The following is a 24,518-nucleotide window of genomic DNA, read 5'->3' on the forward strand; positions in this document are numbered from 1 at the left end:
CTGCTTAGAATGTGAGTGTATTTTATAGAAATGGATCATGTTTCTAAATGCAGTCAAATTGGTGTGAATAAAGCGAGGCAGTTGTTTGCTTTACCTTCAATCTCAACCCATCTGACAGTGCAGAAGCTTCTTTTAGAACTAATTTGAAATGAGATTTGGTTACTGGGCTAGTTTGGTTTGCCTGTTCATTATAAAAGGGACTTACATGTATGTGGTGTCAGGCTCCAGGCAGCGAATGATCATGCTGATGGAGGAGGACAGGAGGTTTGGGATGTCCCCTAACATCACACATGGCGACCTGGCCCCAGACAGGATGTCATCCACAAAGCTCAAAAGTGTTTCTGTGGCAGAGAGAAAAGATACATTCAGAGTCATCATTCACCCAAGGTCAGTCCACACAGTCCATATCAATGCCCCTTCCTTTTTCCTATTCACAATCTCATGAGTGGGCTCTAAAGCTCAGTGTTCACGAGTTGTGTACATCACTTCCCATTTTGTAAATATGAATTCAGGAGGACATTTGAAGGCACCATCTGTCATGGCAGGTATATCACTCATGATCCAAGTGTGAAGATGAGGGGTTCAAGCAGATATCCCGGAGTCCAAGCAATTGGCCGGTTCCGAACAGGCATGTTTTCAACGAACACTGCACTAGCCTAGTTAGTGAAAATGACACCAATGTTAATATATGTGACAAAAAGATTTTATTGACAGAATGATCAGATATAGGCATGGTTAGATACACCTGGCCCCTGCATGTTTACTGTTTTTTGTCTGCCAACGCCCTGCTATTTCTGTAAGATCTACCAGAATAACAATCTATGACTGCAACATGCCTTTTTGCCATTTAACTTTTAGACAATCTGGCTTTTCTTTTACAGCAACTAGACAGTGGAATGTAGTAACAGATGACATAAAGAGCTGCAGTTCTATTAAGAGCTTTAAATTTCAGAAATTGTTTCTGAAGACCACTCAAATCTGCAACCACTGACACTGATATGGTGCTGACAAAATGTGTTTTGGGTATATTGTGTGTGTGTGTGTGTGTGTGTGTGTGTGTGTGTGTGTGTGTGTGTGTGTGTGTGTGTGTGTGTGTGTGTGTGTGTGTAGGGGATGGGGTAGGAGTGCGGTGGGGGTTGTTGTTTGTGTGTTTTTTATTGTGCCAGGGGACAGCAGATGTAAATTGGCCTGTGGCTAACTCTGGTACAATGCATCAAATGGAAACAATGTTAAAAATTGTACGTGGTCCCTAATAAATAAATTAAAGGTAAAAAAAAAAAAAAAACCTTAGGAGAAAAAAATATAACACTCTTGTACTCGGCCATTAACTTTCAGTTAGCCTAGCTACTCAGAGAAAGATGAAAAGCACAGCGTGTTTGGTGTTGCAATGATACATACAGTCCATTCAGTCAACTTTACTGCTACAGATGGATGTTTAAGGGCATCTAGACACTCTATGCTGAGGGAGAAAATTGTTACTCATTTACTGTCCGCCCACTTTTCCCCAACACATTCCAAACAGCTGTCTTTAGCTAAAAGGTTTTCTCTCACCTTCAGGTCTAGCTCCCCCACATTTTAAATAATTGTCTTGACGCCTAAAAAAGTCTTGACGTCATTTCCAAGGTTATAAAAACAACACACACCATATATCCCACACAATAAATAGCTATCCAAACCTTAAACTTTGTGTAAAACAATAGAATATATTTTTTTTACTTTAAGGACTATCTATCTATGACTAAAAGCTTGTAAAATGAATACAACTCAACAAAATGTTTTGATTACATTTATAAACATCTCAAAAAGCTTTAACAGATACAATCATGGCAGAGATGTAGTGGTGCATGACGCAGGTACATGGTGCATGGGGGAATTTCCATAAAGCCTACCTACCTAAAATAGCCAGATACAGGCTGCAGCCAGTTTAGGTCTGCACAATTAATCTTTATAAAATCGTGATCTCGATTCACCCCTGTTCACAATATAATAACAAAAAAAATTGTGATTCATAGTATTCCCCGCATCATGCGGACCTAAGCCAGTCATCTTTCATTTGATCTCTGCCATTGACCATGCATAGAGATCATTGTTCCCTGACTTTCACCTTTACTGGAGCGCCCCCCTTCCTGGAATTAAACAAAAAAAGACACTGATACTGATGTATTAAAGTTGCCCTGCCCCACGTATTTCATTACGTTGTGGTAATGTCTGAAGTTCTGCCATGGACTCTCTAACATTTCTTGCAAAAAAAATGCCTTGCTTACCTTGTTCCAAGCCATTCTAGAATGGTATAGAAAGCCTGCAGGAAGCCTCAGCTTTGAGCCAGTTCTCATAAATATTCAATGAGCTAAGCTGCTTGACTCATATTGGCTAACAGCTAGCCAATGACAACCTGGCTATCAGTATCCTTTACCCAGCACAACTGGGCGTGCTCATGAATAGTTATGAGCTCAGACAACTTTTGTAATTGGCCTGATTTCTCCGCTTATTTCTTTTTAGTGGCTAGAGCTGACAGAGGAGGTAGCAGTTTATTTTCACATTCACGACATCACACAAACACATATGGACCTAACATATTTCAAAAAATGCAAGTAAAAAAGGCTTTGTGCAGCAGGGCACCTTTAAATTGCCATCACATTAATATACCTAGGTGCCGGATCGTTACGGCCTATTTTAACCCCTGGGTACAGTACACCCACCTAAACATACACCACTGGATCACTAATAACACCTGACTTAACCTGATACTCTCACATGAGAGAGAAGCCACCCTCTGACCCCCACCTCCTGCGTTTCCATCACCTCCTCTTCAGGGCTTCTTTCCTGCTGCCCAGGCTGATGGAGACACACACAGCTAGCTATGTTTTCCCAGCTGGCGCTGCGTACGTCAGAAGGGCATTTGGCCACCGAGATGTGTGTTTCACTGTAAAGGGAAAAACCCTCTGCTTGGAAAAGCCAAGTCTGCTTGTGTGCAAAGGTGTGTGAAGTGATGGGTGCTCTGAGGTGGTCATCTGTGACCCTCTGATGCACAAGCAGTGCCTGTCTGTGTGTGTGTATTTATACAATATGTGTGTGAAGTGATGGACGCCCCGAGGTGGTCACCTGTGTCTGCCCAGTCGAACCGGGTCTGTGTCCCCAGCTGGTAAACAGCAGACCAAGTGCCATGGATTCATGGAGAGAGAGCATGAAGACGAAAAAAGGTGAGCAGCAGCTGTCAGAGAGATGGTGTTTACCCAGTGCAGAGACTGACACTGAAGTGAAAGATATAAACAGTTCTGGTGATGTAAATGAAAAGTGACATTCTAAGGCTTTGCACCACTTAACATATTAATTGCAAAGCTGGTTGGAATGTCAGTCTAGCGTGTAAGGAGGCGTAGAAAAAGGAAACAGTGTTTGTAACCTTGCTGGAAAACGCCCTTTGTAAATATCTTGGGTAATTTTCTCAATATCTAAGCAAGTTGAGCTCTGAATGGGAAATTGCGACTAACATCGATCCTCATATACAGTTACGGCCTGTCTAAGCAACACAAGCTGTTCACTTTGGATTTGTGACCATAGTAACTACTGTATTTCACACCGTGTTTACCACAAAGGTCTCACACCGCAGACCTTTATGAGGCCAACTAAAACATACTTAAAGCTCTAATAAAAAACAGTCTAGGTGTAACTTAGAATGGATGTACTTTCTTTCCTAACCATTCATGGAACAAATTCAATTTCTTTCTTGCCTGGAAATATAGGAGAAACCAGCATGAAGCTTTATATTATTTTCCCTTTCAGCTACAGTAGAGAGCAAGAAAAACAAGACAGAAAGAGGTTAAACTATTTCCTGTGTTTGCTTTTCTGTCACATGTCACTGTGCCGATTTTCTCATGAACACTGCAGCAGAACAATGTAGTACTTTTTAAACAGGGATTTACCTGGGCCGGCTGCACTGTATTTGTCTATATATTGGACTCAAAGCTGGTTGTTTGTCATTACTTTTTTAAATTACCCTAACAGCACAAGTGTTTTTCTGATCTGATTGCCCTTATGGTTAAGGTGACATTGTCTGTGAGTGGCTTCCAAAACACATATGACCGCAACAAAAATGAAAGGATTAATTATAAAGGATAAGTTTGGGTTTCTAAAAGTCTATATACTCACATGCCATGTGTGTGAAATCCTTCCTCCTCTACAGACTCAAATAAGCAGGCTACCTCTCGCCTCTCATGAGCCCTTAAGCTTGAGGGCATGGAGTCTAAGCAGCAAGCACGCAGTTTACATTACATTATTTTCTCCTACGGCAGCACAACGATGTAGTTCATTTCCTGAGAGATGTGTCTCCATGCACTTTATTTTACAAATCCCTGTAGCTAATTAAAGTTATCTCATGTTGAATGGGAAATCTGCATTTCCCTAATTTGTTAATTCATGCATGAATTTAGATAACTTCTGTCAGGATTATCTTTTGGTTTCATTCCTCTATTTCTTTTTTAAAGTGTCTATTTATGCTTTATAAGTTTTTTTTCTTTTCCATTTTATTGTATTTTGAAATATTGTAGTCTGTGACCTTTGTACTGTTCTGTTTGTATTGTTCGTGTTTATTGTAACAATAATTAGCAGGCCCTCTTGGCCTGGTTATCCTTGAAGAAAAATATTGTTGCTTTAAGACATGGGTCTCAAACTCGCGGCCCGGGGGCCAATTGCGGCCCGCGGGATGATATTTTGTGGCCCCCTACTTGACATAAAGTTAAGTGTTAGTGCGCCGTGTGCGTTCTGAAACTTTATGCATTGCGCATGGTCACTTAGGCTACGGCTAGGATTCCTGACAGCGCGTAACCGTTGTCAGCTAGCTAGTACCCTGTGGCAAATGCCTGAGTTTGACATGTGTAGTCTTGTTGTGAAATGCACAACAACATCAGTTAAATGAGGGTTTAAAAGAACAGGCAGTTTACCGCGGCCCTTTTTTGGGTATAGATGGGTTTTTGTTTGGAATACTTGATGCGGCCCAGCTTAACCCGACTCTGTACTTCCAGCGGTCCCCCAGTAATTGAGTTTGAGACCCTGCCTTTGAGAGGAACATTTAGGTATAATAATTCTTTGGTCATTTTTCGTAATTTGAGCTATCCTTTTGATGGGTAATAATTGGTACTAACAAAGTTAATTGCTGAACATGGCAACATTGTTTTAAACAAGTCTGACGGGACAGGATACACAGACAGTCACACTATTAGACACACTGCAGATAAACCCAGATTAGTTAAATTAGTTCGGAAGACAAAACAAAGGTGAACAATTAAATTACAACCCAACCGGTTGTTAACATCCATCACAGTTTACAGACTGGCCTACAGGTTCAACTTGGACCTCAGAGATTTGCTGAGTACAAAGTTAACCAAAAATGATGGCCAAAGTTAAACACATAAGATCTCAAGTTGCACAGATGCACAGGATGCACAGGAATTCTCTTTTCGTCCCAAAAGAATCTGTTACATTGCTTTCTTGAACGTTTTCAACGTTTTGGCCTCACCTCAATCACTGATGTCAAGGCACGTATCTTGCCTTTGCAGTATCAAATGGACTGTGATTAAATGGTTGTTAGCCAAGTACAAATGGGTGATCCATTTTCACAAACACACATCCCTGTCCGCTCTGACTCCCAAACTGCCTTTCTCACATGTTGTAATGTTGTGCAGGAAGGGTGGGGGTGGGGGTGGGGAGGGGGACTGGCTGTAAAACAATTGTTCATGAACCCAAGCCCTTGCTCAAACACAAAGTCATAAGCTCATTAAAACACACCATTTGTGCAGAAATGAGTGTCTGAAAATATGAAACTACCTTAAAACCTTTGGATCACTTGAGACTGTGGTGAACTAAACCTGCATAACATTATTACTCCATGGGTTCAAGAGCTGCCATCCATTCTTTATCTGTCCAATCTTTCCTGTCAATCCCATCTGTCCTGCCAGTCTCCTCTGTAAACCACCTGAAGCAGCAGAACTGTGGTACCCAGCACAGCGAAAACAGTTTGAGGAACCCAACCGCGCACTGTCATGATGATAGGAATTCTTTATATGGGTGGCCTGCTGGCCAGAAGAACATAAAGTGCACCTAACTTAACACAAACAAATATCTCAGTCAAAGAAAATGGGTAACACTGTGTGCTGCCATGGCATTTATGGCCATGACTCAACACCGGGGGAAAATACAAAGAAACAAAATGTTTCTCTTGTGCGTTGATTGCTGACAGACAGGCAGCTTAAAAAATAAAAATTGACTCTGGAAGCGAATCAGAGCAATACTTCAATCTTGATGGCTGCAGACTTGGCCAGCTAGCGAGAGGTACTACAGTATGAACTTGAATAGTCCTAACAAAACATTGTGTGAAGAATTTTGACCTTGCACAGATTATTTCACTTATAGGCTAAATTCCTTCGCGATTTTATCACCGTGAATCTTTGCTCAGGTTGCAAGCTTGTCCCCTACAGCGCTATCATGATTGTACATCATTTGCACGGATGCATAAGGTCCCTTAAGAATGCAACAACTTTACAGAAGCAAGGAGATCCTAGATTTACTGTGAGCTGCAGGACAAACAGCACTGGTTTGGACGCAATTATTATCTATCAAAATTCTTATAGTCTTAATGTTTAGTGAGATAAAACAATGACATAAAGGAGAATATATATCTTTTGTATAGTGAAGAGATTTCGGGTTGTGGAAAAACAGCAGATGAATGACACTTTGAATCAAAAGAGGAAATTGAAGGTCTGATGATTTATCCCATCTTGGAAGTGACGGTTGGCAAGGCAAAATAGCACATTTTGAGCAGCTTAGATCTTTCAAAACATACTGAAATGTATTTGCTCTTACTTGGTGTAACAGGCTGTGCTTCCCATCTGAGGAACATGATCATGCTTTTCATTTCTACCGCACAGCATGGCCTGCTCATCCGGATGACATTCATAGACTGCTTAAGGTTCAGTTGGAAAGTGTAAATCTCTTTTTAGTGAAATCAGTGAATCTGCTTGAGGCACGAAATTCTAGGCTGATAGTTCCATCCATTAACTGCACTTCCATGCATGCCACAGTCAGACTAAAATTTTAAATTTTAGGGTTTTCATGTGGAGCAGCAGCTGACTGCTATGGATTAGTTTGGCTCTGATTGGCAGTGGATGAAATGTATTATATTGTAATGTACTGTATAATTGTAAATAATAACAGTAATACAATAACAGTTACAATAACAACACACTAAAACCAGCCTTTGAACAGCACTGTCCAATCATTGATTAGCAACTGTAACCAGGCACGGTAGGTCTGTCAAGCTTTGGATTTCTCCACAAGCCAAAACAGTGTGCATTGAGCTCTAATAAGTGTGATACTTTGTTTATAAAGAATTTGGAGGGGGGGGGGGGTGTCTTTTTTAACATTTACATAACCAAAAACCCAAGATCAGAAGTGTACGGAATGGATTCAACTGTGTGTTTGTGTGCTCTACCAGGCTGCAAAAGTTAGCATGTCCGGCAAATTAGCAAGTGGTAACCTAGCATTATGTCCAAAGGCAAGTGGTAGGTCATTACTTACGGTACCAGTGAAAAGTTTGGACACCATCTCCCATTCAAGTTAATAAGAAAGCGTGCCCAAACTTTTGACTGGTCCTGTAACTATTATGGTTGCTGGTCACATTACCTGTTGGTAAGAATGGAACATTCACCTTGTGTGAGCCAAGATGCTACTCTAGCAATGTGCTTTCTGTTTTGACCACTCCAGCAACTCTAGCCAAATTTGCATTGCGTTTGCCAAACTCATGAATTATTTGTCAACGTCAAATCCTTTTCACTTGTAAAAGTACTCACAAGTCATACCTGGTAGTGTATAGCTACCTTGGTGCTGCGTGGAAGATAATTTAAAACTAGCGATTGAGAGCATAAACTCGTGAACTGAGGTTGCAAATCAAGTGAGTAGTAAGTAGGATCATTTTCTCATCGACTTCTATACAATCAGACTTCACTTTGCAACAAGTGGAGTCAAGTTTAAGGCACTTCCGCATTGTCTTCCCTTTTCAGGACCTGAGGTTGGCGCTTGGCATGAACAGCACATTGGAGAAGTTAGCCCTCAGGGCTTTCTGCCAGAAAGGGTATATTTTAACCCAAACCATGAGCTTTTAATAAACCTAACCAAGCGTTGTTGCCTAACCTACACCTAATCAACTTTTCTGGCAGAAAGGGTCACTTTTTCCATGTGCCTATGTGTGCATTTACCCTACTTTCTGCAAACAGTCACAATGCAATATGCTGCATTGTATAGATGAAAAAATTACAGCTCAGTGACACAACACTTGGCAGTGATGATGTAAAATGGGGACTGGAAATTTCTGAAATCTGCTTCATTTTGTAATTCTATTTCCATCACACTTAAACACGTTGTACTTCATTGATACCCAAACGTTTCTCAGGCAAACGTAGAAGCTTTTTTTGGGATTGAAAATGTGTATAAAAAAATCCAGATGGAAACACACTGTGTGTTACACTGAGCATAAAATACCAAATATGACTAAGGGTAACAGCAAATAAATTGCCACTTTAACGATAATAGATTGAAATCAGGTTAAGTAAAACAAAGTCTCACTTACAATGGAAAATCATGTTCTATGCAGAGCAATAAGATGACACACCGTGGAGACACAGTTCACTTTTAGGAACTTGTCATTCAGCTGGAGTTGTTTACCCTCAGCATTCTTAAAGTATGATTTGTTGGAAAAATCAAGGATTGCCAGGAGACTGATGTGAGTTATGGGATGTCTCACCTTTTGAAGTCCTGCCTGCTGTCATCAGTTCAGTTGTGCAGGCCTGGACCTAGTGTGTGTGTGTGTGTGTGTCAACCCTTTTAGCCAATCCACTGCTGTTTCTCCGCTTCTTGATGGAAAGGACAGGTGCTTTAAAGACGCTAATGTTTTTACTGTGGAATCTTAATGTCTATCAGACAACAGATCAGGTCCTATATAGATATAAAAAGTCACACTTAAATAATAGTGTCAAACTCCCTTTCCTACACGTTATAACCCTACGTGTTGTTTGATCCTGGTGGGCATTGCAAGAGGCTACAGCACTTCCAAAAAAACTAATTCCTCCTTATGATTTTGACTTGACACCTAATTCTTAAATCGAAAGACCCACTCATGCTAACAATAGAAACAAGTTGTTCCCCAACACAATGGGATTATTTCTCAAAAATGATAACAATTTTGGAAAATACACCAATTTCCTTTTATTTTGGACGGTGAGATAAGAAGATTGTTTAGCTTAAAAACTACAGGCAGGCCCATAGCTAGCAGGCAAGCTAGCCTTTATCTAAAATTCAAAAGTACTTAAACAAATGAACAAATGACAATTGAACGTGATGTATCTGGTTAATTCCACTCAGAAAGAGTATTTGATTTTAGGGGGAGATAACATGCCTGAGCTATTTTTTTGACAAACAACATCTGCCCAGTATCTGAGACTTTAGGTCATTGTGCACAGGTTTCAGTTTTGCTTTCTGTACTGGCACGATGGTAGTGAACCTGGCATTCTCATTGTGACGACAAATCTTTAGGGTGTTATGCACAATTTCTACATTTAGATTTCTGCAGATGATATGATGTTGGTAGGTATTTTTTTAACTTTTTGCTTTAACTCAACTGCTTCCAGTCATAGTCCCACACCATATCAAGAAACCTGCAAAGAAGTTGTGTATCGGTTACAAAATATTTTTATATAAAATCACAAGTACAGAATATGGGCAGTTTGGGCATGTTTAAAATTGAACTAAATAAAAACAAGTTAGAACGAAAATATGTTTTTTTGTGCATTGTGTATACATTCAATATATGCAAACAATGATTGATTGACATCAGTTACACTGGATTTGACTATAATATACAGTGGGGCTCGAGAGTTTGGGCACTCCAGGTAAAAATTTGAATTAATGTGTATCAAGAAGCCAAGAAATATGGAAAAATCTCCAAAAGGCATCAAATGACAGAGTAGACATTTGTATAATATGTCACAAAAAGTTAGATTTTATTTCCATCATTTACACTTTCAAAATAACAGAAAACACAAAAATGGTGTCTGCAAAAGTTTGGGCACCCTGCAGAGTTAATACCTTGTACTTCCCCCTTTGGCAAGTATCACAGCTTGGAAACGCTTCCAGTAGCCAGCCAAGAGTCTTTCAATTCCTGTTTGAGGTATCGTCGCCCATTCTTCCTTACAAAAGTCTTCCAGTTCTTCGAGATTTCTCAGCTGTCTGTCAGGCACTGCTCTTTTAAGGTCTGTCCATAGATTTTCAATTATGTTGAGGTTGGGAGATTGTGAAGGCCATGGCAAAACCTTCAGTTTACGCCTCTTGATGTAATCCACTGTGGATTTTGAGGTGTGTTTAGGATCATTATCCATTTGTAGAAGCCATCCTCTCTTTAACTTCCGCTTTTTCACAGATGGCATCATGTTAGTGTCCAAAATTTTATTGACATTTTATTGAATCCAATTTTTCTTCTACTCATGAAATGTTCCCTGTACCACTGGCTGCAATACAATCCCAAAGCATGATTGATTCACCCCCATGGTTAACAGTTAGACAGAGGTTCTTTTCATTAAATTCTGTGCCCTTTCTTCTCCAAACGTAACTTTGCATATTCCGGCCAAAAAGTTTTATTTTAACCTCATCGGTCCATAGAACTTGTTTCCACAATGCGTCAGGCTTATCTATATGTTCATGTGCAAACTTAGAACGCAGATTTTTTTGGTGAGGACATAGGTTTTCTTCAGATGAGTCTTCCATGAAGACCATATATGTCCAATTTTTCTTTATAGTGGAATGGTGTACCACTCCAGTGTCTGCCAGGTCTTTCTGGATGAATAGTGCAGTCAAACGTGGATTTGGACTTGCTTTTATCACAATCCTGCGAGCTGTTCTGTCTGATATTTTCTTGGTCTTCCAGATCTTGCTTTAACGTCCACTGTTCCTGATGACTGCCATTTCTTAATTACATTACGAATAGAGGATATTGGCATCTGAAAATGCTTTGCTATCTTCTTATAGCCTTCTCCTGCTTTGTGAGCATCAACTTTTTTCAGTTTCCTAGACAACTGCTTAGAAGAACCTGTGATGCTGATTGTTGGTCCAAGGTCAGATGAGTCTGGGCATTTGGTTCCGGTACTGAACTTTGTGGTTGCGGGCAAGTTTGCAAAAACTGGATTTGTGCAGGACTCTGTCTTCAGTCTTTAAGCTAAGCTATAGTAAGCATATCTCGACTCCAGCTCTGTACTTAACACACAGAAATGGGATTGATATCCTTATCCAACTGTTAGAACAAAAGCAAATAATCTTTTTTCTTAAAATGCAATGCAATACAATTAGCAGAGACATATACTCACTTTTTAGTGTGTATATCAACACCGTTTGGCCTCCATCGACTTACATTACCTTGCAATTACGTGTGAATTTATGCCGTAGCGAGTAGTATGAAAGGACGTAAATCCGCGTAGGGAGATTGGTCGGGTTGGTGGATGGGTAAAACACAGGACTTTCACCCAGGAGACCGGGGATTGTGTTCTGCAGAATCACATCAGAATGGCAACTGAGTTGTATTTCACAATGTTATGATGTCAAGCCTACATCTTTTTTTTGTTTTTCTTCTGCTATTATAGCACCATGTTTTACAGTGAAATCAGTCATCCACTAAAGCAGACATCAGCTTTAGAGAGGTACGTATCACGAACCTGATGAACTCAGAGGAGGGGGCAAAACAAGAGTGAGGCAGCGAGTGGGAGAGAGCGCACTCACAAACACAATTATACACAAACAGACAGATGCTGCTCGTAATGGTTAACACTTCGGCCTAAATGGTCTCTTTCTATCCTACAGCAGGTTTCACAACAATTTATCCACTTCTGTTAAAGTAGACAGCTTCCTTGTAACTAGCTGTAACTCTCACTCTCACACACACACACACACACACACACACACACACACACACACACACACACACACACACACACACACACACACACACACACAAAATCCTTAACAAATAACATCTGGACTTGGTTCTCTACCTCTCCATTGAAAAAGGCAAAGAGACCAGCAACACAACAACAACAGATCACCGACAAACCCTTCACTGTTATTTCTTGGCATTTCAGTGCTTGTCACAACCACTACCAGACCATGATGTTTGGCCACACAGAAAGTTTTTTTTTTTATTTATTTTTTTAACTTTTAAATAACTAAATCCAATTGGATTTGAAGGGGTCATTGTAGAGGACTAGAAAGAAGAAGGTAAGTTAAATGAGGATAAAGAGGGTGGGATGGAGGGTCTCTCAAAAAAAAAAAGGCCTTGCGTGAAAAAGAAAGAACAGCCCTTCAATCTATGAGTGCTTTCTCCAAATTTGTGATTGATACGTGTGCTGCAGAGCTGCCATTTGCGTCACTGCAGTGCAATTCATAGAACATTACATCTTTAGAGCAATACATTGTTTTATAATTTGATAGAAGTGCATCTGACCAAATTGATAGCAGTTGCTGTGAGAACACTTTGAACGCCAACCATACATTTTGCCAAATATGTCAATAGAGGAATGAAACACTTTGGAAAAACACACTAGAAGTTTATGAGAAGGGTGAATGTTGCATGTCCATCATAGCTTGTAAACAATTACAAAACAATAAACCTAAACCTGAATGACTACATATTGTTGGTTTTTATGGGGTAGGTCAAGATGTCGGTTTTCCTCAACAGTTTTGCTTTCTTTCATCTCGGTTACGTCCCCGCCCACTCCCCTATGCCTTTTTATTTATCTGTCTTACAAGTTGTCTCAATTGAGTGCCCCTTTCTTATGAGCAACATCCTGTCCATTTTTTAAGTGCTTTTGGAGTGTTTAGGCTGCCTGTCAGTTGTTCCTCTCACGCAACCAACTTCTACTTCTACAAATGAGTTCACACCGACTTGAGTGAAGCACAATCCCCGAAGGGAGTCATTCAAGTCAGGCACATTTCCCACCTTCTATAAACTAGAGTACTAAATCTACAACGATCCACCATGGCCCAGAGTTTCACGATAAAATACCAGAAATACCAGATGTGTTTCCAGGTAACATATAATTTGTAAAGTATTACCTTGAAACAAAAGAAACATAAAGGTTGGATAAATTTCAGCATTATAATATTGTAATTAACAATTTTAAATTCCAATTTGGAAGGTATTACGCTGATATATACTATATTCCCACTACCCAGATATACATAGGGTTGTCATTGAAATCATTCCTAGCTAAGACATCGGTAATTGGATGTTATTACATTGTTACCTCTGAGCAAAAACTAATGTATTCCAGTGGGAAGCATCTTTTGTAATAACAGCATGATTACCGTAGCGAGTAGCATTACAAAGCTTAAAATCTGCATAAGGAGGTTCGGGTGAGGGGGGATGGGTCAAATAACACAGGACTTTCCCCCCGGAGAACTGGGTTGAGTATACTGTATGTCTTTACTTAAAAACAGTAAATTAAATTTAGCAACAAAAAGGTATATGTATTGCAGCACCGGCTGCATTGCAAGTGACTCAGGTCTAAGATTCAGGATTGGTTATAAGGTTAAATTATCATGATAACCCTGACTGGATGCTGATGTACACTAACTTCTGCAATTATAAGAGTTTGACTGCTTTTATGCACTCATACTGTGGCAACCATGGGCGATACTAGACCCTTTTCAAGGGGGCTCTGTTTAAAATCAATCAATAAAAAAAACTTGTTTTTTAAATACATTTTTCAGCTTTTTGTGAGAGTTTATGTACTTCTCTGTTAGTGACCGAGGATAAACAATTACCATTAACAGAAACATAGTTAGGGCCAATCAGAGGTGGTTGTGCCAGACTCCCGCCTTTGGGAAGAGCAGGAGTCCGGTTGTGGAGTTTAACAGTGGTCATCCCCAGAGAAGTTGTTAATTTCATGACACAGATTAGAACCAAAACTGAAATGTAAGCAACTAAAATGGCTGAATGTTAGAACATTGTGTCAAATTGGTTGTTATCACCGTTTTTGCTTTAGTTCCATTATTGTGTTAATAGTGTTCAGTAGCAACCTCAGAGATTATCAGATAATGAAATGACTGATTTAGCAGGCATTTTGCAAGGGACTGTATTCGTGTGACATTCTCATCAGGGGCTTTTTTATGTTTCTGTGTCGAATCCACAGCATACCCCCACAGACCCCTCTGCATCTGGTGGCTGTGGCTCAGTGGTAGAGCGGTTGCCTGCCAATTGGAAGGTTGGTGGTTTGATCCCTGGCCCTGCAGTCCCACGTCGAAATGTCCTTGGGCAAGACACTGAACCCTGAGATGCCCCCCGGTGCTGGCCGGTGCTTGGTAGCGCTGCATTTCACCCAACTCATTTCCTGGTTCTCCTTCTCCATAAATAACATGGAGAGGGAGAGTGTTAACTTTTCCAGTTATAATTTTCTCACTTTAGTCAAAAAGCAATGGGGAGACACTGTTTCTCTCACTATGACTCTAGAGTCAGTACCACACACTCCCCCCTCACACACACGTTTGCTTGAGGCACACACCAGTGTAAAAGTATAAACACCAGGCCACTTACGTAGGCTACGGTGAAAGCTCTGCGCGAAGCCTCCGCAAAAGCATAAAACGGCATTTAAGGTCTGATCCTAGAATTGCCCCTGGTGGCAACTAAGGCAAATGCAATACTGAGGCCTTTCTTTCTTAGAGTATACAAGCACAGTTAACTCTGCTATTCATTTGCATGCATTGTAAGAGCTGTTTGCAGAGGGCAACAGAGAAGGTTGTGTGTGGTATTTACAAGAAGAGTAATAAATCCACATGGAAAATTATAAAAACAGGGCTCTAGATGAGTCAGACAATACCGGAATGCTATTACTAATATGTTTCTTAATAATTCTATGACCACATGCCAAATAGACTGATTACCCAGTGTAGTTTATCCCCTGCCATACAGTTATTTGTTTTATTGATGATGCCCAAAGAGGCCCATCAGTTTTCCAACAAAGATTGGAGCCAAAGTATCGCTTTTTAATCAATTTTATTTTTTAATTTATGTTTATTGTCCCCCCATCTGTTAGATGGAATTCACGCCCATGGGTATTGTGGACACATACTGCAACATGCAGATGATGCTCTATGACTTTACGACTTGATCAAAACAACCGTTTTGTCTATTACTCTATGGTTTAGCAAAGAAAGAGTTTGTCTCTCTCTCTAAAGATGACATCATGGAAGCAAGAACGCTTTTGTGGTTTGAACCTTGGCTATGCAAGCTAGCTATTGAAACATGGCTCTGGACCCAAACTACTTGATAGGGATTGGAATCTCTGGGGATTACATCCAGCTATGCCTGTTGCAAAGAGGAAAGCTCTGCCCATCTGTTTATGTATTGAACAGGAGTTTAAAAAAAAAACAGACTGTTTGGAAGCCCTAGCTGGGTCCTACAGAGAGGTCCAACTTGAGACTCCATAGGGAGACATCAGCGCTCATGTAGGCAGTGATGGAGAAACCTGGAGGGACAGGGATCTTAAAATTGAGTGGTATTTTGTTATTGAACTGTCATGGCCTATGCAACACCATGTACAATCGTGGTGTACGTGGCAGCACAGTACCGTGCCAAAGATCGATGATAAACTTTCCAGGCATAACATCAGATTTAAAGCATGTGCCTTGGACACTTGAGTAAAAGAATGCAGAGCTGTCAACTGATGATCACCTGTGGGTAGTTGGAACAGATGGTTAGGGAAGCTGCTAGACTTGATTAATCTCAATGTGCATCAAGAATGAGCCGGGTCCCTGTCCAGAAGATGCTTAAGTTGTACATTAGTAGGCCTTTACTGCATAGTAGGGGTGGCTTGTGACATGGCAGTATTTGGGAGTATATATATATATATAATATATATATATATATATATATATATATATATATATATATACACACACACACACACACACACACAGTATATAGTCAATAGTCTGTCAGCATCTTACTGTCATTCAAGATCAGGACCCCTACCATTGCATCAGATTTGGAGGTGCTGACCCGCCACGGTACTGTGCTGCCACGTACACCACAATTGTACATGGTGTTGCATAGGCCATGACAGTTCAATAACAAAATACCACTCAATTTTAAGATCCCTCTCCCTCCAGGTTTCTCCATCACTGCCTACATGAGCGTTGATGTCTCCCTATGGAGTCTCAAGTTGGACCTCTCTGTAGGACCCAGCCAGGGCTTCCAAACAGTCTGGGTTTCTTTGAACTCCTGTTCAATACATAAACAGATGGGCAGAGCTTTTCTCTTTGCAACAGGCATAGCTGGAGGTTATATATACACACACATATATATATATATATAGATAGATACAAGCATGTAAATGTTTCCTTCACAAAGTGCACACTTAGAGACTAGGTAAGGAGCACATATTTCATAAAAGTCATTTAATGTGGACCATGCTTCTGATTGGATGTAGACCTTCCTGTGGAAGTGTTCTGAAAACATCAAACTAAAAGGGGACTCGGGGGCAAACACAGGAAATCCTTGAGGGATAACATATTTCATCTAGCCTGAGAATGCCTCTGGATTCCCAGGTGGACTTACAATGTGGCGAATAAAAGGATCTCTGGGCTGTGCTTCCTTTGCAACCTGGACTCAGAAAAGCAGGGGGAAGTGATTGGGCTTAAAATGTCACCTATGTGTAGAAATTACACTTACTGTGTTAACACCCAACTATACAGAAATGAATGAGCCAACTTTGGATTGCTCAAGATGAAATGCTGCGCTCACTGCAGTAAAGAGAAAGCAGGTGGAAAGGGTCAAGCAGTGGCAGCACAGAGGAAGTGACTGGTGCTAAGAGGAAGCTCAGCCTGCTTTAGGTTTGGGCATGTTCCAGTCACCCCTGGTGTCTGTGCATATGCATGTTTGTGATGTAGATAGGTGAGTAATGTGTTTATTGGAATCCATGTTCCACTGACCCTTGATTAAACCTTGCCCTCGCTGGGGGATCAAAGTTGTTACATCATCGGATTGCTCCCAGCTCAGGGGATGTTTGTTTCACAGTGAGACTGGTCCAGCCAAGCGCCCTGACTTAAAGCAGACTTCCTATTCATGAAGCTTCCACACATCTGTTGGGGACCGTGCGAATGCGTGTGTGTATGTGTGTGCTTACACTATGATCTCACCTTGTGTGCCTGAAGCTTGTTAATGGAGAGCTTACTGCACAAACAAGGTGTTGTCAGCTCCAGATCTAGCAGAGTCCTGGATGCTATAATCATCAACTGTGTGTATGTACACTTATCTCACATTTCAGAACCACAAACAAGATTAAAAATACATAAATGCAACTGTGCAGCCATCAACAACAATATGCTCAGTGTATAAACAACACAGCTTTAAGGATGTTATGAGGAAAATGGGGGGATATTCCGACATCTGTTTCTGATGAACCTGTAGAGAAAGTAAAGGGCAGATATTTGGTCTTTTTCTGTGCTTCTTTCACAGATGATCAGTAGTGTCTGTTCAGATCTTTTCCCGTAAATGGATGCTCTGTTTTTACTGTCCTTCTGGAATTCATCAAGCAACCCATTTGGGGATTATATTCGGGGAAGAAGTCATATTTCTGATATTGAAGTAGCATCAAACACTTTCAGAGAACAGTGGTACAAGTCTGAAAACAAATGATGTATTGTATTGAGTGTACTTGGTTAACATGCAAATAAGAGTGTGACCAATTGATGAAGACATTCTACTTTTATGGAGTACTCTTACATATCAATTTAACTTCCCCTACTCCTCTACCACCCACAAAAGCAGATGTGGGTGGTAGGAGTGGGGAAATATACAGAAGTAAGAGGAAAAACAGAAAAATTTTTGGATGTAGAACATTGTCTATCTACTTATTCATCACAGTGACAGTTTCTCGGTCCGTAGGGAGTTGGGTTGAGAACTGGAGGGTTGTTGGTTCAAGTCCCCGTGTGGATAGTGTTTACTAACAAAACAGAGTGTAAATTGTAATGTCCCCATTTGGGATCAATAAACAGTGTTAATTATACAATTATTAATTATTACAAAATCCACAATTGGACCGGATTGTATGACAATGTGTTCCTTTAACTGTCTCTTCAAAAAAAAGTTAGATATAAAAACTGGAGAGAGAGACAGAGAATATTAAATCAAAAATAAATAATTTAAACATAGATTCCCTTCGGTAATTCTGATTTTTAGCTGCAATATCATTAACGTCATTATTTTCCAACATGTGACTTAGATCAGTGTTTTACCTTAAGTTCCTGCTTGCACCCTGTTTCAATAACTGTGTTTTATCTTTACCTTTCCTTGTTTTGTACTTGTGCTTTTTAGGGAGTCTGTTGTAATATCTGGCCAGGGACGACAATTTACAATTAGCCTTTTGGCAAATTCTGGCATATTTACAGCAATGTTTATTAATATCCACTGCCCCTATCAAATACATTAGTAAATATTAATAAAAAATGAACAGAAAATTCACTTAAAAGTTTGGGAAAGATGGTATCATTCATTGAAGTTATACAGTTTTAAAATCCAGAGAATCACTTATTCTAACCACCAGAACCATAAGCTGAAAATGCTTTTATTAAAATATCTTCCACTGAGAAACTGTACGTCTGCAATTGTAGAAAACAAGTCCATATATTCTTGATGGATTGTCACATGTCTAGGTAGGGATTCCAATCGATCTATATTACCACATTACACAGTTGTGCATGAGATACTGCAATACATTTATCATAACTCCTAATTTACAATCCTGTAAAACAGGATGCCGTACAGGGCCTGAAGTTAACTTTTTTGACCACCTGCCACTGTCACTTTTTACCAGCCACTTTTTTTTTTGCCTCATTAAGGTGAAAAACTGGAATTGCTGTGTCTCTATGAGTCTACTCGTGGACATTGCGGCGTCATCATGTGCTGTGGTAGGGCGGCCCGCCTTTATAATCCAGCATAAAGGACTCCTTTCCTATCCCGGGCTGCAACACACAATCATACAGGTTGATAAAGTACTTATTGGACTTTAACTTATCATTGCTCCTTCAAAATACAGTTGTCCTCAATTTAGGTCATTCTGTACTGTACATCTCATCTGCGTTTTTTCCTGAATCTACCGTGTATGATTGTGTGTGCGTCAGTTGCAGGTGGAACGGAGCAGTAGCCCCACCTGTTGCAGTGAGCCGAAAGGATTGAAACAGCAACTTTATAGTGAAAAAACGTTACATCAATGTTTACAGAATGGCAGGACGTCTTTAGCTGTACATTTTGTTGGTGAGATGTTTGATTCACACACGTCTCGTCTTCATATCAGAAAAACGTAAATGAATTTGACCCGTTCTTACCCCCACTTGGTCAGTGGCTGCACGTGGGACTACTGGGATTGTCGAGAGTATCGAAAATGTGATAGGGGGCCTCGGCTGTCAATCAATATCTTCCAGTGATGACGGCCCCTTATTGGTCCGGGCCAGTAAGTAACTAAGTACCCTGCTTACCAATAGTTACTCGTCTGAATCACTCAATTCTAATTGGCTGCTAGCCAACGTGACAGGTAGATGGACAGTGTTGCCCGCCAATTGCAAAATTCACTGCATTTGGCAGGTGGGCGGGTGTTAATTTCATGCCGTGATGCTATCAATCCATGGAGCTGGGGGTTTCACCATTTCTTTGTCATAAGAAAGTTGTTAGGAAAACTACTTTAATGGCCTTAAAGCGCCTCGTGAACGCTATATAATGTACTTTAAATGGTAGCCTGAAAACATTTCAACCGTAGGCTTTTTCATCCAACAAATGCTGTATGGCCCACGGTGACCCTGTCTTGATGCCTAAAAAATTGATGAGGAAGATGAAGAGAAAGTAGATAAGTAAAACAAAAAGAATGAGGAAAAGAAAGGACAAGAAAAGAGGTAATTCAAAAAACTAGAAAAAGAAAATCCTTCTTTTAAAAAAAAAAAGAAGAAAAAAAGGAGGCCAGAGAAGGGGCCAACCTTGAATAAATAGGATTGAAAGGAGGTGGTCAGAAAGAGATTAAAAAGAGAGGAGACACAAATTTTAGGAGGAGAAAAGCTTTGGAGAGGAGGAATAGGAGATGAGAGAAAAAGACAAGGGAGTGGTGGAGAAAAAGCAAAGAGGGGGAGAGAGACAGCCAAGGGGAGATTTGTTAGAGAATTATACATCTGCTCATGTGAGACTGATTCTTCGAGAGAAAAGACTGACGGCTGAAATGAAAAACACACTGTACGGCCAGCTTTCCCAATCGTTTTCAACCTTGCTCCTGTCTTTCTGTTTCCTTCCCTCTTTCCCTGGCTCCTCGGTGGTCTTTTGCTCCCCTTTCGTAACTCAACACAACATCTAAGCAGCCACATTTCTTTTTACATCATGGTGTGATCTCCAAAGTAATCAATCATCTGCTAAAAAGGAGATGCATAGGTTGGGAAGCATGATCAAATTCTCTTCCATTATATTTTTCTGTCTCCCTTTAATGCAGCTGAGCCACACCAACTAGAGCTGGATATCTTTCACTCAGTGTAATTAGAGCTGCGCCAGGCCATTTCTCACATCGGAGAGTCCAAATGGCACCTAGAGGGAGCTGTTAAAAGTTTTGAAAAACTCTTACACCCAGAAGTTATGGAATGTGATCTCAGTTAACTGCGTAATCCTCTGACCTATGAGTTATCTTCTCGGAGTCTGGCGGATGTAAAGGAGATGAAGGGGTCAAATACATTTGCAAGTCTAGAACATTTTGTGTTTACATTCTCTTCCAGTGGGTGGAAATGTCAGCAAACTTTGATTTGCATAAATAGGGCCACATCTACAGTATCTCTCCATCATCCCCCATCTATACCAGGGAACTCTTCATTTGCGGCAATGCTTTGTGATTTAGGCTAAACTATATTCATTGTGCACTTACTGCTGGCCAAAATTGAATAAATCTTTTCTTTTGAGTTTGGTCAGTCAATACCAGCACTTGTTAGCAAGTCCTGCACTCTAGTGGTCTAAAAGGTGCACTTTGTCTAATACCAGGATCAGACTACACAATTTGTTTGTCTTTCATGACAGTCAGACATATACACACAAATATATATATATACACACACATATATATATATATATATATATATATACACACACACACACACACATATATATATATATATATATATATATATACACATATACACATATATATACACATACACATATATACACATATACACACACATATATACACAAACATATACACACACATACATATACATATATATATATATATATACATACACACACATACTTACATATATATAATATATATATATATATATATATATTACACAAACAATATATACACACACAAACACATACACTATATACACATATACACACACATATATACACAAACATATACACACCACACATACATATAACACACCACACCACACACACACACACATATACTTACATGTATATATTATATACATACATATATGTATATATACATACATATACACACATACTGTATATATACACTGTACTGTATATTTTCCTCAATTTAAAAGATAATTTATCAACAAAAGAAAGTCTATAAGCCATAGGCTTGTTATGACCACTTGGTTTTGTGCGAATACCACTCAGTGAACTACATGTCTCGTCTCACACAATTTATGTCACCTAGCTTGATGCTCCACTTGCTCGCTAGCTAGCTTGACTCTGTTCCACAACACATGTAACGTTATCTTCCCTGATGTGTTTCATCCAGTGAAGTGTTTTCAGCAGATAAGCAAAATAACAGGCAAGATCTGCTTCTCATTTGAACAACGTTACATCCCCGGTACGATACACAAAGACATTGTAGTTTCAACAAGACGTCATCAACCTTTCTCACTCCGAACGCGTAAAATACAGATGTTTGGACAGCGGCTGTCATCGTCTGATGCGACGAAAAAAAGCACCCTTCGGCGTGTGTGTAGGACGTACTGGGGAGAGCAGCATCTAGACAGGATTTAGCGAGTAGTATATAAGGGAGACATTCCGCATAGGGAGGTTAGTCGGGGTGCAATAGAGGGTCTGTGCCATGTTTAAAGTTGGCAACGGACTAGTAGTAATATAATTTAGTTTAAACGTTTTAATGATCCCCTATGCAAAGCTGGGAAGCGGGGCGATCTCTGCCATGAAAACAGCCTGTATTAGCACTGTTTGTATCTTTTCTCCACCAGACAGCAGCAGTAGCGTCTCTCCTTTTCACCATGTTTATATACGTGCACCAGAGAGGAAGAGAGTGCTCTCTCTTCCTTGTCACATGTCACACAAGGCTTTCTGTGTGGTGGTTGTGAACCATCCCAGACATTAGTTTGAGGATCTTTGATAATTAAGAGGTAAAGACACTTTGTCGGTCCCGACCCTCATTATCGGGCATGACTTTGAACGTTTGTCTGCTCCTTTTCTGTCAGGTCAAAATTTGGCTGAATTCATGTAGTCTGATCCTGGCATAACACCTAAAAACCCCAGAACATGAAAGCTTAAATCCCGTCATTTGTGGCAGTACAAAATTGAAGGTCTCTTTTAGTAGTTAGTTTTACAATCAAGAGAATACGTATTGATATTTCCACACATTAAATGTTATTTCTTATTAGAGAGGCTTTGATGTACTTTAATGTCTTCCAAAGGGAAGAAACTTGGATGGTGGATTCTCCCAACACTGTAACCAACAGCACAACAACAAATATCTCCGTATGGTCACAAAGTCAAAACAGCTGCCCGGCACTTTGAACAGCTCTGAAATGATGTGGAGGTCTTTTGCAATTCAGGGTGGACTTGATTCATCGCCAACATTAATGTGCTGCAGCAGAAAGATACATGTCTTTTGTCCATATTGGACCAGATGCTAATCTCTAACTTCTAACTTCATCAGAAAAAAAATAGTCCAGGCACAGTCCAGCATTATATCATAGTAGAGAATGACTGAGCCCAACATTGTTTGATAAAATACTGTAGTAACATGGGGATATATTTTGTTGGGTGGAAAACAGCACCAAAATATAAAAAAAAAAGATTTTGAGGAGTGTTAATCAAATCAATTAACCTTTTAAAACGGCGCATTCCAAAGCATGGCATGGTTCTGGCTAATATTTGGCATTTATAGACCCAAGTGGGGGCTTTTTTGGTTTCTCAATTTTATAACTATTACACAAAATATGTATTATCACAAATAAGGTCCAGAGTAATTGGAAATGAAAGAATTTCACAAACTCGTCAACCTTCCATAAAAACAAAACACTTGAATAAAAGTAGCAGCAAATATCCTAAGGCAGCCACTGAAGTGCATATTATACATGTAAGGCAACTTTACACCCAAAGACTGCTCAAGTAGCATAACTAGAGTTGTAAAGTCAGCTTTCTAATCAGTGCAATGTCTGCATTTCTTGCAGAGGAGAATGAACAAAATGGGGCTTTAGGCAACAAGCCAGTAGAGTCTGATAAATTCATCCTGCTTCAATTTTGCAGTGATGAATTACACCTTCCGGGCAAGTGGTTTGTCTGTGAGTTTGTTTTGAAGCAATTAACGAAGAGACTGGAGTCCGTTTTTCCAGTGAGAATGTAGTATAATATCTATGCCATCCTTTAAGGGCCTAGAACGAGGCAGAGATTAGCTATGGAACTGGCTGGAAAATTTGAAGAAATTATCCTTGAAAGTAACCTCCATTAGTTTAATGAGGATGGCTTAAGTGCATGACACCATGGAAACATGCATTGTCTTATTTAGAGTGCAACAGAATCAGTAAACTGGAAAAGCTCAGCATGACAGAAAATCCACTGAGTGGAATATTCCTGTGCCACAGTTGTTTCTTGCCTAGTATCAATGCTAATTTCCATGAAAACACTGCCAAGTTCCATGGTAGTTAGAGTATCTTGTTAGATACAAGACTTTTTTGTTTATCTGATTGGACTATTCCTCACTATTTCTTCTATATCTCTGTATCAACCACTAACTGATAACAAAAATACATGAGCAGGTTTTTTTTTCTTTCAAGCCTTAATGACTTAAACTGTACTTGAGAGCGGTTCCTGTTGCGTCACAAAGAAATTATGTTTCTTTCAATATGTCTGATTATGATTAAGTCTTTCCAAAAACTGTAAACTTTGATGTTGTACCAAAGTACCATTGCAAAGCCTGAAAGATTGACTTTGTGGCCCGATAAGAACTTCATTTGAACTTTAAGTGTAAGTAAACATTGTATCGGCACTGCAGCCCCAAAATGTTCTCCCAACTACAGAAAGTCATGCCGGATACTTGAGCATCCACTATTTTCATCTTCTCTGTTTATCGCTCTGACAGCACAGATTAGGGGATGGGACAAACATTTGTTTTGTTAGGCCATGGAACACAGTGGTAATGTCGAGCTCACACGGATGATTTGTTCAAAGGGCACAGGAAGAAATTATGCTCCAAAAA

At 39.9% G+C, this 24,518-nt stretch overlaps 1 protein-coding gene across 1 annotated transcript in view; it reads right to left on the minus strand.

The window, feature by feature from the left end:
* The window catches only part of LOC116699838 (astrotactin-1-like), a 372,650-nt gene that overhangs the window by 16,540 nt on the left and 331,592 nt on the right, over window positions 1–24,518 (minus strand). The window contains 1 exon segment of the mRNA XM_032532626.1: window positions 206–341. Coding sequence (XP_032388517.1) covers window positions 206–341 — 136 coding nt within the window.

The sequence above is a fragment of the Etheostoma spectabile genome, chromosome 12 (assembly GCF_008692095.1).
Source record: "Etheostoma spectabile isolate EspeVRDwgs_2016 chromosome 12, UIUC_Espe_1.0, whole genome shotgun sequence".
Taxonomy (NCBI): domain Eukaryota; kingdom Metazoa; phylum Chordata; class Actinopteri; order Perciformes; family Percidae; genus Etheostoma; species Etheostoma spectabile.